At 42.2% G+C, this 14,686-nt stretch overlaps 1 protein-coding gene across 1 annotated transcript in view; it reads right to left on the reverse strand.

Moving 5' to 3' along the window:
- Positions 1 to 14,686, reverse strand: part of cxadr (CXADR Ig-like cell adhesion molecule) — a 39,096-nt gene that overhangs the window by 3,764 nt on the left and 20,646 nt on the right. Inside the window, exons 2-6 of the mRNA XM_023417784.2 lie at positions 11,119 to 11,288; positions 6,731 to 6,935; positions 3,001 to 3,156; positions 2,754 to 2,876; positions 426 to 564 (exon numbers count right to left, since the gene is read on the reverse strand). Coding sequence (XP_023273552.1) covers positions 426 to 564; positions 2,754 to 2,876; positions 3,001 to 3,156; positions 6,731 to 6,935; positions 11,119 to 11,288 — 793 coding nt within the window. The remainder of the gene's footprint in view (positions 1 to 425; positions 565 to 2,753; positions 2,877 to 3,000; positions 3,157 to 6,730; positions 6,936 to 11,118; positions 11,289 to 14,686) is intronic.

The raw sequence follows: 14,686 nt of genomic DNA on the forward strand, positions 1-14,686 counted from the left end.
GGGTGGGGTGGGGGGGCAGCCAGCAGCAGACATGACACAGGATCCACAGAGCAAACAAAGCTTTCAAACTGATTACCACAGCTGTTTATTTGAGGAGGGGTAAAAAAAAAAAAAAAAAGAAAAAAAGAAAAGAAAAACGCTGATGGAGAAAAAACAACGTTTTCATGGTTGTTGGGGCTGTTGGAGATGTGTGTGCGTGTGTGTGTGTATATCCGAGATGACCACTGGTCAAATTACAGCTCAGATTAATAATCACATGTATCCTCTTGCATTCTCTATGCTTACCTTTAATCCAGGATTATAAACCTGAGACACATTTCTCATTATGAAGCCGAGACTTCACAGTATCAGAAAATATTCCTCCATCAAAAGGGAGCTTTGGGTATCTTGTCAGCCAAATCTCATTGATGTTTTAGAGAGTTTACCTTATCTCATTGCAGATTTCCTTCTCGTACTTCTTCCTGTGACGAGCACGGCAACAGCAGAACAGGATGATGGCAATAATGATGAGGATCAGCAGTACAGTAATGATGGCTGCTGCAATGATGCCTGGAGTGTTGGGGGCTGGACAACACAAGGAAGAGAAGGGATAAAAGGGTGAGTAAACGTAGCAATGATTTGTAACACTAATAGTCCTTAAAATATATTGCTGGATTATTTTCTAAAGAACATCGGGGTTCTTGGTTGTGCATCTTTTTTAAGATTTAAAACTTTTCTTAAGTGCAACAATCACCAATATGACCATTGTCCAGCTACTAGAGCTACAGCTAAGGGACGAGGCTGACCGCAGGTGGCAACAAGGAGTCAGGGCAAGAATGAATACCTCTGGCTCTTTGGCTGAACAGTATACAAAAAAATGTTGCCATCATTTTGGCAGATATTGTGATTGCGTTACGAGTCATGATTTCAGTTGGAATGGTTTTGCATTTCATTTTCATGGAAACATTTTTTAAAAGATGATGATGTGATTTTTGTTGAGTCTCGTACCAAACAAGCATGTTCCTTTAGGTCTGGAGAATATGATCTGTAGGCTGAGGCGTCTCTGTAGCACCACAACGCTTCCTTTATGGTCTGTTGTGACACATTTTACCATTAACAAAATAATTGCAGTGATTTGGATTTTGCACTTGGCCATATTGCAATTTTGATAATATTTAGATTCATTTTGCAGCCCTATGTCACACCAACAAAAATATTGGACCTGAGCCAGAAAAAAAAAACAAGACTCAGTAACAAGACCAAACAATGACAGCTGTAGGAAAAGTAAAGTAAAACAACAGCAGCATCATGATCCAGCTCTCAGCTACAGCTGCTCCATGCTGCTGCAGTTGAAGATGACAGCGCTGTCACAGCGTGTGGTACCAGAGCTTCTACTTCCCAAGACGATGAACAGCAGACATGCTGCCTAAATCCTCAAACCATGTCCATGACACTATTCAAATTTCTAAGTGTGATGGAATCTTTAGTGGGATTTCTACGTCAGTGGTGGAAGCACAGAGAAGACGACTGTGTGATGATGCTGCCACTTGTCCATTAATTTTCTATGTTTAGAAATGATAAACTGGCAGATTTTTACTGCAATCACCTCCATCTTCTATTTGTTGGTGAGGAAATACTGAAAACAACTGAGCCTTGACAGTTTGTGTGCCAGCAATGATAAATGTACTACCAGTGCAGCTACAGGAATAATATACTTTGTACTGAAAAGTTCATTTTTCACAAATGTATCATAACACTCTGGATCCCGTGTGCACACCTTTTAGTCCAAGAAAGAAACAAAGCAGTTTCTGAAACGTAAAAGTAAAAGATTTGTACTAATTATGTCTAAACAGTTGCTATGGTAACACAGTGGGGGTCATTGGTCTGTACTGAAATATTTCAACTAGAGATGATTAACAGATTATTAGACAATTAATCAGCAACCTTTCTGATGATAAAATAATTTTCTAGTTATTTTTTAAGAAAAAATTCTGAACATTTGATGGTTCAAGCATCTTCAATATGAGTATTTGCTTTTGGTTGGATAATGAGACATTTGATAACACCACAGTGAGCTCTAGGAAATTTTGATCACCAATTGACACTGTTTTCTGATGTTTTACAGACCAATCAATGAATCGATTGAGAATATAACTGCTAGATTAATTGATTATAGAAATAATCGTTAGCTGCAGCCCTTATATCAACAACTATTTGATGGATTGCCATGTAATTTGGTAACGCATTCATATCCCCTCAAGATTTGAGGGGATAAGATCAAAAAGAGTTTGTTGATCCTCCAGTGACATATCGGGTCAAGAATTTAATTTGTTAATTTTGTTAACGCAGTAAATATTATATCCGCTAAACACAGCTGTATCTAAGTATAACTTCACAGAGCTGCTATCATGACTGTAGACTCTTAGGTTTGTTCTCAGTATTACCACATGAGTAAATATATATATATATATATATATATATATATATATATATATACACACACACACACACAGTATGTATATTCTAGTCACATGGGGTAAATAACTGTAGGGGTACAAACCCTTGAAACAAAGGTTACCATACTGTATCTGTAAAGGCTCCAGTGACGTGCTTTTGTATTCCAAAAGTACAATTCTGATTCACCTTTTTGTTTGAGTTCAGGTACATTAGCCAGCTGACCATTTGACTGTACTTTTAAAGAGGTGGTCAGAGAGCAGAGCAACAAGTCTAAATATGAAACAGGGTCATCAACATGAAGTTAGCTAGGTACTCACGAGGTGTTACGTTGAGATATAGTACACACTCCTCAGTGCCAACACGATTACTGGCAGTGCAGCGGTAGGTGCCAGATGCGCTGGCAGATGCATTCCTCACGTTAATGGTGCCTCCCACAGGATCTGTAGTGAGGGCGAAGAACACATCATTGAAGAGATGACAGTGTTAAACAGAAAGCAGACCTGTGTGAAGGACTTGGTAACTGCTTTGTATTTGTTTGGGAGTGATTGTGAAAGGGTCCATTACCCAGCACAGCAGAGGCGGGCAGCAGCTTGCTGTCACTGGTCTTCTCCCAGCTGTACTGCAGGGGGTTAGTGCCCTCCCTGGATATGCACTTCAGAACAACGTCTTTGCCTTCCTGTGTGGGGCCTTCGGTGTAGCAGCTGGGCTTGGACGGCTTCACTGTGAAGTAGAAGGGAGTGATTGAGAGAGGTGAAAAAGAGCAGGCACATCCAGGTGGTCACATTAACTCAGAACAACACGGTCCTCCTGCGGACAAACCTGCTTATTTTTCACTCTTGAATGTTGTGTGCATGCTGTGTGTCTGTGTATTGTGTATTCTGAAAGTTGATTTCCTCCCCTGCTCAAAGCACCAGTCATCAGCGTAATGAGAGCAGTAATCAGAGTAATTGATACAGCTGCTGTCATTACAGGAGCTGTCACTCAGGATATTTGCAATGAAGTATGGAGCGCTACACAATTGGATACATCAACACACATGTGCGAAGGGTGGAGGCAAAGCTTTCTGTCTTTAAGCAGAATGTGTGCAAACACTCCTCGGCCAGCCAACATGTTGGCAGCAGATGAGATGGGGGACCCAAAAACAAACAGAGCGCCAAATTAAAAGCAGACTGACTCCAGCGAAACCCAGACACACAGGCAGCCAGGTGAGGAGGTAAAGGGGGAGGGCGGGAGAGAAAAAGAGAAAGTGAACTATGATGGGTAATTTTAGGAAAGAGAAAATCTGAGGCTGTTCTGTAAGTCTGTGCTCTGTGCTGACTGACAGAAAGCTGACAACATGGTGTGGTAATGGGTTCTGTAACAACAAAACCCTGGAGTGGGACTCTCCAGATCTGAACCAGGTGTCAGGCAGGAGGGGGGAGCTTAACAGGCATAACCGTAAGGATTAACAGTAGACTGACAGTACTGAGTGCTCCTACTAATCTAATAAACACACATAGGGTCAGGATGGAGGGGGCAATACAGAGAGAGCAAAAATTAAGCGAGCGGTGATGGACAGATGGTAGTGTGAAGGGAGCCAAGGCTGTACAGCTCCTAACTCACTGGCCTGCTCTTTGGTGCTGCTGCGTTGCACCTACATACACACTCATGGGCCACACAGTAAATGTCAGAGAGAGATGACATTTTGAATGCGTCTTTTAAAGGTGAAAGTCAACTCGACATGTCTAAGGGCTCGAACACACACAGCTCCTCATATTAGGACGGCTGTCCGACGAGCAGATTTATTTGTTTGAAAGATGAGGTCAAAGAGGAAGGTAATGGAGGCTGCAGGAGCACAGAGAGATAACGGGCAGAGCGATGCAGCAAACCTGGCTCTGTTAAATGAACAATGAATAGAGATTTATGAGGTGCACAAGGCTATCCTGCAGACTAGATAAGCAGAAAGGGATAGCTAGACTGTGGTATTCATTACAGTCAGAAGGCGCACAACTTCAGAGAGTGACGACTGAATGTCGAATGGTAAATGGTAAACTGAAATACAAGCGACTAGTGGTCACTAAAGCCAACTAGACAGATCCTGGATGTGACATGGATTGTCTGGAGGCAGGCACAGCTGAGAGACTAGCTGTTGGGAGTACAGGTGGGGTCTGGTCAGAAACAGTTGTGAGCTGCTGACATACAGAGCTGTACTGCAGGTAGGTACTCTCCTTCTGTTATCTTCAATGTCCCGCTGCAACCAGAGGAGAATACACCACGAGGGATGCTACCTGCTGTACTACACTACCCAGACACCATGTACACTGCAGATGTCAGCATGTATGTGTGTATACCTGCATATGGCAGTGTTTGCGACAAGCAACGGCAACACCCAGTGTATAAATTGAGGTATGTTTATGTTTGCGCACACATTGCATGTGTGTCTCTCCTGTTCTGAGGACCATCCACCTTGTGACAAGATCAACCTGAAGGTAAAAATGCAGAGCAGGCAAGATGTCCTCGCCTCTCCTTGTCAGTGTTTCTCTGCTTAGAACACCCCAGACCCCTGGGGTCAATAGCTTGCAGCCTGTCAGCTTCTGTAGCCTCCAGCTTCTTCTCCCTCTCTCACACATGCACAACTCTATAGCTTATACATGTGCATTTTAAACACAATCAAAGTTAGACTTACGTTTTTTTCACAAACCAACAATCAAAAGACGGAGTTAGGACCTCGACCATTTTGACAGTCGATACTACAATATAGTGACAGTGACCCTGGAATAATCATAAATTAAATGTTTTCAGAAATAATTTACAAGGAAAGACACGTGGGTTTTTGATATTTTACCACAGGCACCTGAGCAGCATGAAATGGATAATAAATGTAAGTGTAAATTAAATGTGCAGCATATTAGACTGGTATTGAATCAACATACAACCTCACTCCTATGCTGTTTACTCTTCTATGCAGGATTGGTTAACTTGGCAGTTTTGATGAAACGGGACTGGGATTAAACGAAATGTAACAATAAGCATGAAAACAACTGATGAATCATCAGATCAGCTGACTTCCCTCACTGGTGAGGAATGTGGAACTGCAGCACAGAAGAGAAGCAGTCACAGCAAATGTTTCAGCGGTGGTGAATCACTGATTCCTTTTTTCATGTTGCTTCTGGTCAGATCAGTTTTTATGTAAAACAGCCTCCCCATGGGCCTTAGTCAATGGTTCTTGGGTCAGATGTAGTTACAGTAAATGGTCAGATTATCTTTGGCCATTCATCGCTTTTATGAGGTAGCTGCTTAGTGGTGCCATAAAACATGACATCAGAGGAACCTGTTTGTTTTTCTGATAGCTCGTGTCTTTCTGGTCAAGCTGGTTGGTGCAGTGCAGCCACTTTAGTACACATGATATCATGTCAACAGGAACGAGCAGCCATTCTCTGGAGCCTGTCCTATCTTTAGAAAGGAGAAACTATTCTGATAACAGGGCTGTGATAGCAGCACAATACGCAGCTTATCCCACAACACACACACCAGTGCGGCGCATGTGGGTTGTTTTTCCCCATATGCAAATACCAGGCAGGTTTCGGGAGGCGATTTACTTTCGACATCATTTAGTCAGTGGACCGACCAGCAAGGCCAATGTGTGTGAGTGTGTGTTTGCTTAGGCAGTGAATCATCTGACTTATACAACTCTCATGTGTCACCCATCTCACCCTGTGCAATAAAAAGCCAGCTGAGTGCATAGACTCCATTTATAAGATTTATCCAGCGTTGTCTTTAAAAAGACAGGACACACATTGTTTGCTTTGAAAATTATTATTCTATTAATTACCTACATCTGTACTATCTGGCTGTACTAATGAGTAAATTCAGGTTTTCAAAATGAATAATATGTATTCATATTATATCACCAATTATTCAGTTCACTGTAATTGAAAACAGACATTTATCTGACAAACTGCAAGGAGCAAATACTTAACATAAAATAATAAAACATGACCATAATATTTGGTGGTGAAAAAAAAAAAAAAAAATTCAGGATTATGAATTTAGACATAATCAGAGAGCATCTCGGGTGAATACAGAATTGTATCACAAAGAGGGCAACACTCTGCAGCCACTGGGAAGGTTATGCACTCGATTTTAGAAGGGATTACATCAAAACAGCCAAGGAGGGCAAAGGGCGTGTGATTTGGTGCATTTCCACTGTGTGGAGAAAAAGAATTTACCCTGTGAGGAAAAAAAAAAAAAATACTGCTAGCCTAACATGAGTGGTATCAGTGGTTTGTCCGGCTGTAGCAACTGTTCCACTCACCCATGACGATCAGCAGCATCTTCCTGCTGCGGATACCGGGAGCCTTCTTCACCTTACACTGGTAGGTGCCCGAGTCTGACGATTTCAGCCCCGTCAGGTTGATCGAAGCGTCCCCGTTTTTGGGATCGGCTGAGTTGAAGTGGACTCGACCCTTCATGGGTGCATAGTAGTCCTCGTAGGCCCTGTCGCCTGAGTACAGGATCACCTGGTCATGGAAAGGGAGTGCAGGGAAGAGAGTTAGAGTCAGGAACTTGAACCAACTGAATGATGTCATGCATCTGACTTATCTGTTTATGGTAATAAAAGTCCTTCTAGAGAACAAATAAAGCAAAGGCCTTGAAAGAGCTGCTGTGTGCTTTCTGAAAGCAAAGGCCTTGCTCACTGAACCAACCAAAATATATGGAAGAGAGAAAGCACCGTTTCTTTTATCTCTGCAGTGCCCTTCAGCCTGTGCTGCTCTGCCCTTTCTGTGCTTAAGAAGAATGAAGGTGGAACAAACAAAGCCACCACTGTGAAGCCAAATCAACACCTGCTGTGTCAACAAAGAGCAGTAGCCCCCAGATCTGTCCAACTACCCCCCCAGTACACACACACACACACACACACACACACACACACACACACACAGAGTCAGGGTCTTGAAAGCAGCAAGGAAATGCCTGGAAATAAAGGCCAGGTGGAGCCAACAAGCCCTATAGCTGGTAGCAGGGGTGATAGTGAAGGGGAAAAACAAAAATACAAGGAAAAGAACGAGGAGGGAAGAAGAACCGCAAACAATGAAAAGAGTTCTCATTCTCCTTTAAATACACTGGCATATTCTTCCACATTTCCATGGAGACAGTCATCAACAGGCTTTTTCTGTGCCACGATCAACACCAGGCATATGCACTGCAATACCCCTGGGTGGAGAGGAGGAGAGAAGAAATACTAAACATGGCAGGAGGAGAGGAAGAATAATGAACCCATCAGAGGAGGCAGAGCACTCAAAGGAAGCATGAGAGGAGCAAAACAAAGGGAAACCGAGTCACTGAGGTTCTACTGAGTCTACACCAAGTTGCCTTGGTGCTCCATTTCCAACTGGAAGACTAGTTTCTGGAGCTGCAGGGTAGGCACGCTCTCACTGGGTGCTGTGTTCAGCTTGTACGTATTAGCCATGTAAACAGGTAACTGGGTTGAAATTCCACTTGAGTCTCAGGGGAGGGAAACATATCTTTCTAACTTCACTGGGGATCAGAGCATCAACAGTAATAACAGTGATATGTGAAATGAGACGACAGAGGAGAGGAAATTAAATTGCCCCAAGCTAAAGAACTCTCACTTGGCTTCAACCACTTCACAGGCACACAAATAGGAGTGCTTACACACACACACACAAACGCACACACCTCTAACAAAAAAAAAAAAATCTTAACTGCACAATAACCTTGAGAATCATGATCCAATGAAAAAAAAATCCCATAAAGAGCCTGGGGAATGAAAATGAAAAGGGCAAATGACTAGACAAGCTGGCAGAGGCCGGAAAGGACAGAGGAGCACCACTGTCTGCTGTGTTTCATAACAGATAGGTCACTCAATGATACAATCGCCACCTGGTCTGGACTCGGTGGACAGATCATGCTGCACAAGTAAAAGACCTCTATTGGCCAGGCTTAGTTTCATCAGACACATGTAAAGATGAGGTCATTGTCATGTGATGCTGTTGCTCAGGGAGGGAAGAGGAAGAGGTGCAGATCATTTGAGAGGCAAAGCAGAGGACTGTGACACCTGTATACTCTAAACAATCCCGCAGAGCTCGGAGAGTGTTGTGTCTTTGTGCTCCCACAGAGCCTTTTAATCTGAAAAACTCCCATGTACTGCTGCCACGTGCCTTTACAGGAATCGCTCTGCTCCAAACTGTGTTGCAAGGTTAAAGCAGAAACGCTTCCTGAAAACAGAATTAGAGTCCTTCATTACTGAGGCTACAGAAAGGCTAACAAAACGTGGCCACGAGCATGTGCGGATCCTCGCTGATATTCTTAAACAAATCGTGTCGTGGCTTTTACGTCCAAATCCTCCAATACTTCGTCAACATACACAGATTCCTGCCACAATAATTTGAGTAAACAAAAGGCGCTGCTGCTGCTGCACTCAAGGACAAAAGAGGCCGTTTGTATGACATGGGATAAAGCCGTGTATTTTCAATGCATTTTTTTCAGCAAACTCCTCTCCCATTCAAACCATTCAAATTTGGTTTTCATAATCGTTTTCCCTCATTGTTCTCGTAGTGGTGGCAAAGACACAGGGCACACCCTCTTTTCAGCTAATGTGTAGCTGGGGAATGAGGGCCAAATGCAAATGACTCTTACTGTAGGCATGCTTGGCATCTCTCATTCAAACCAAACAAAGCAACATGCATTAGCTATGCTCCACCAGCCTCAAAAAGACCCTGATGATATGTGGGATATATTGAAGGGGGGCATCACTCCCCACCAGCTACTGGACTGAATAGATAATATTGTGGCATTACATCCGATTGCATCAATGCAGAGAAAATACAGCAGGGATATATGGTTCATTAATATGAATTAAATTCTTAAGTTAAAGGTTACTTGCACATACCAGGCACAACACATAGCCCAACTCCATGTCTGCAGAAGCAGGGCTACCAGTTCCAAGTTCTGCAACCACAGGGACTGATCCTGTTGACTAGTTCTCCCCTTTCAAGTTGTATCTGATAGTGGCTATTCCTTTAAGAGCACCCAGGATTTTCTCATCTCAAGCCATGTGAGCAAAGGTTCTCCATGGTTTCTGATCATACGGGAGCCTCTGGCTATAAAGTTTAGCCTTCCTTCTCATTGCATTGCCTGACCTGGTAGCTTTGGTCCAAGCAGATCAGCCTAATTCCACTGAACACTGTCACATATATTAAAGCAGCCCCTTGGAATTAATATGCTGCTAATTACAAAGACTTTAATCTGTGCGTGACTTCAATTTGGTTAAAGGCTATATGAATGTGAGTGTGTGTGTGTGTGTGTGTGTGTGTGTGTGTGTGTGTGTGTGTGTGTGTGTGTGTGTGTGTGTAGCCAGCAAAATCAGATAGGTCAAGGAGAACAAATACGTTCAGAGAGAGATGTCTGGCCAGTTTAAATTCCAACAAAGGTTTAGCAACATTAATGGTTGCTCAGCAAAAAGGTATATAAATAAAACAGAAAATAAACTGTGGAACCAGATGCAATTTGGGAACATTTTTGGGCGAGGAAAGGGTGCTACTAGGGCACCACCCAGCCTAAATTATGAGTTCACTTGTAGCATCGAGACACTGAAAAAACTAGAAACTGTAAAAGGCACTGATATTTTAGTATAAGATGAAATCCTGATACGCTAACAACAAACAATATTGAAAAGACTTTCTGACTCCACCTCCCTTTTCTCCAGTTCACCAGCAAAAAGAAAGTAGGTCAAAGACAAATAGATGGGGGTAATTAGTGTCTCCTTAATGGCACAACTCCAGATAGCACTCTTAAAGCAGAGCTCCAGCTGGGTGAGAGCAGAGCATCAGTGGACAAGGGGGACAGTAGGTGGATGACAGAGTTGGAGAAGCCTAATGATGAGCCTGTGACCTACTTATAACATTCTGGAAAAACAAAACAAACAAACAAAAAACTAAAGCCACAGGAAACAGGTGAAAAAAAAACAAGTGGAGGAGAAGGATGGGAAAGCTCTGTGAAATGTTGGAGATAGGGGGAGTGGTGAGACAAGGGGGAGGACCACACCACTGGAACGATCAGTAGCAAGAATCTGTCTCTATGGCTGTGAAAGCCCTGAGGGCATTGGGAGTTCCTGTAGAGCTGTGTAGTCTTCCCTTTTCATGGCTGAGGGCCATGCTGGAAAGGAAAGACGCTGCCTGGGATAAAGGGAGCTCCCATCGCTCGCCCCGTGTCTGTGAGAGCGCTGCAGAGAACAAACGCTCCACAGAAATACTCGTGGATAAGATTACATTTGTCTCGCAAACTGTATGCTTCCTATGTTACTTTGCAACACCTCGAGAATATACGCACCTGATACATAACATGTATTGTATTTCACCGATTGCACAATACACCAACACACACCACCGCAGCAGAGCAGGTTAGTGCGAAACCACACACACTGAACAAATGGAGGACTTTTAAAGCCTTTAATCCCAAGAAAAAAACAAAACAATTCTACAGCTATATACGGAAGATCAGGTTGTAGGAAATCCTCCTAACTACCCACCAAAAGGGAACAACAAAGCTTGACTTCACTGTACACTGAAAAAATGACTGTTGAATAGATAGTCGATCAGAGAACAGGTAAGTGCCAAATGTTTCATATGCTACTTTTAAATAAAACTGCATTTTTTGTTTGCAGGGAACATCTGCACGTACCACTTTGTCCTCTTTCTGGTTGTCGGAAGACAGCAAGCTCCATTCAATATCTAGCGGTCCAGAGTCTTCAGGGGCCAGAGTAAACTGGCAGTCCAGCTTCACACTCTGACCGCTGGCCTTCTCTATGGAGGTCGGCTCTGTAGAGGTAATCTCCAGACCCGAGACCAAACCTGGACAGAGACACACAAAGACAGGATATTAATGTCAACACCGCAACATGCGTAATCCTAATAAAAACAATTAGACCTGCGAGGAAGTGTAATAGGGTCCAAGCATCACCATGCAATTCCAGAGTTTCTGCAGCGTTAACCAAATAAAGAGGAAAACCCAGGAGGGACAATACAATCTACAATTATTTATTAAGTCCATGAATTTATTTACATTGATATCACATTTATGCTTCCCAGCTCGACCCAGATAAGTGGCACATAATGTATGAATAGATTAAACAATTAGAAGTGATTGCTCTTTTTAAGTTTTTGCTAAAATCAATACTGAATGAATGCAGAGACAGTGTGCAACATCGACAGCCCACAATCAGTCATGAAAACATTTTATAACTGACATCACTGCCCATTACTGCCAACACCAGGCAAAGACAATATTTAAAACAAATTAAATTTAAGACGTTTTACTCCCTTCTAAGGCTTTATTGGCCAAGTAATGTGTTCACGTGCAAGTTATTTGACCGTGTTTTTTAGTCGACCCAAATAGAAGCAGACACACAGCTAAAAACTAGGTCAACAAGGTAAAGATAAACATTGAACTAATATCTACATACAAGTTAAATGTTAAATAATCAGACCTAGAGGCTTTTAGAGAGCTGAGATCATCGCCGATTACAGCTTTAATAGGTGTTTTGTACAGACTTAGACTACCACAGACAGGCACACTGCAGGGATCAGTATATTTAACCTTTATTTAATCAGGTAATTTCATTGAGAACAGGATCTCTTGTGGAAGACAGATCTGAGTGCAACAGACAAAGACAAACAAACATTTAGCCTGACAAACAAAAAGGACAAATACAACAAACACTGTCTCTGATGCTGTATGTGCTTCTGTTATATCTGGCTAAGTGACCGTGACCATGAAGATCATTGAGTCTTAATGCGCCAAAAGTTTTCTCAATAAATAATTTTTCATCTCTGTCATACGTGATGTTTTTATCAGTGAAGCTGAGGATAACATGGAGACATTCTGAATAAGTATATCAAATTACTAAATTACAGGCTCCACATACTCGACATAATGACTGTTAATAACATCTGTGCTCGCTTTTATGAGCAAAGACATCTACAAACTGTTAATTAATCCAACGTATTTTAGTGCAACGTTTCAGCCAGAAGGATCTGAGCAGGCATAATTTTCTCATCTATTTTTCAAGCTTCTTTTTTACGCAATGTGACTATCAGAGGCAAAAACCGCCTTTCCTTTACTTGTGTCTATTTCTTATTCATTTAGCAGTTTGTTCATGCAGAAACCAAATGAGCGAAACCTCTGCAGTGATGTTGTGCTGCTGTGAACTTCAGGAGACAAACACACCACCACATTCTGAGTGAAAGCACCTCTGTGATTAATAATCGCGTACACGGTTTTCACCTGCTTTTTGATGCATGATGACGTTCATTGTGAACAGAGTACAAAATGACTCACAGAAAACCAAAGATTGTAAAGTCATAAGGTTTTTGTTTTTTTTTGGTGATGGAAAGTTCTTCTGCATCTATCTAATTATACCATTTGCATGCAAAGTTGATGAAAGCTGTTTGTAGTGACTTGATTTACAGGCACATTTTCAATTAGCTGTCAAATGTTTTGATTCGAGGAATGTGTCTGTGAAAAAATCAACATGGCTGCATCTGATCTGTAAAGCAATGTAGCTCTTAAAATATGCATAATGTAAATCACATAGAGCGAAAAAAAAAAAAAACAAGACTAATAGAGCAGAGCGTAGCTGAAGGAATGGTGATAATAATAAAGACTGTGACCCATCACCAAACTGGAACAGACTCTTAAGCATTTATTCTTAGAACGAATAAACATAATTTCCTAGTGACATCAACTGGGTTAAGATTCTCCATTCAATAAGAGATTTAAGCCCCGGCAAGGAACACAGTCCATAGAGAATGGAGTTGTCACATGCTGCCTCGACACATTAAAATCCTTCTGACAGCCTGCCACCTTCCCGTTAGTGAGCGGGGGGGCGATCAGCTTTAACAAAAAACAAAACAAAAAAAACACCACAATATGTTGCTGCTAAAAGGCCTGTAAATGTGTAGTAAACACTTATCACGTCACACAGATGACACCAAACACACTGATAACAAAGGAGATTTTTACTCCAACTAAAACATAAAAACAAAAAAGCATTTTCCTCAGCTACATCTGCATCTCATTTAGCTGCTTTTACTCTTAACTGAGGTAACTCTAATGCGCAAAGATAATTGCTGAAACGGGAGCGAAACCTGGCAACTGTAAACACTTTGTTAACAGAAAAATTATCCTCTTCCCTCTTGTGGGAAAGCTTTCTCTGATTACAAGGTTTCCATAAAAGACGAACAAATGAGAGCACAAAGGGACTGAAACCAGTGTTTAAAGTGTGTCATGTAGTGTGGAGGGTTTGCACCAGGACTATGGCCTTCCTATTAACCTGGCAAGAGGCACGCGTGACATGCTACGTCGGCTGCACCGCTTTACATTCAAATCTATGTACAAGGTCGAGGTGAAAACCATGATATCAACTTTAAATGATGGAAATTTTTATTTATTTATTTATTTTTTGTGATTGTGTGCTGGAAGTTTCTAGATCCTCAGGGTTATGGAGGGTGTGAGCTACAGGTTGAGGTCCCTGCCTCATCTCCTGTCTATCAGCTCTGTTCCAGCCTCAAACCATACTCCCCCTCTGGGCTGAGGCAGACAACTGAATGAAAATACACCACACAAGTTTATACACATATAGAGAGTGACAATCTCAGTCACACCGACTATTGTTGAAGCTCATAGCCTGTAAGCATTTGATAGTGTTGCGAAGCAAAAGCATAGTTTTATTCCCTGGCCCCCGGTGCGGCAGCTGGTCGTTTCGGCCCACAGATTTTGACAGATGCCCTTGATGGGAACGATCCATTGCCTCCAGCAGAGGCAAGAGAAACGGGGAGCAATAAAGAGAAAACTGAGATATGTGTCTATCACTGTCAAAACGCATACACAGCTTGGCATCTGCATGACAGCAAGCTGTGTCGATTCATCAAGCACTTAAAGAAGCTGGGGTATTTTTCAAAGTTGCTTAGAAAGGGGAGAAAATTGCATTCAGAGAAAAAAAAGAAAGTATTCAGCTGGAACAGTTTATCAGTTACTGTGTTCTGTGACAGGTAATAAGGGACACTGTCTGATGTACCTCTTAAATCAATGACAGACCTGTGAGGCCTGTAAATCACAGTTCAGCCAGAGGCCTTTTTTATCGAGTACCAGACTAATGCGAAAGAGTGCCTTTTCATAATACCCTCCACTGGCAAATAGATTTGCTTGCTTAAACCTGTCTGGCTAGTGGCTCAGGTGACAGCAGCGACAG

Source organism: Seriola lalandi, unplaced genomic scaffold (genome assembly GCF_002814215.2).
Source record: "Seriola lalandi dorsalis isolate HSWRI2012SDOR001 ecotype SW California unplaced genomic scaffold, Sedor1 jcf7180002054577, whole genome shotgun sequence".
NCBI classification, from domain to species: Eukaryota; Metazoa; Chordata; class Actinopteri; order Carangiformes; family Carangidae; genus Seriola; species Seriola lalandi.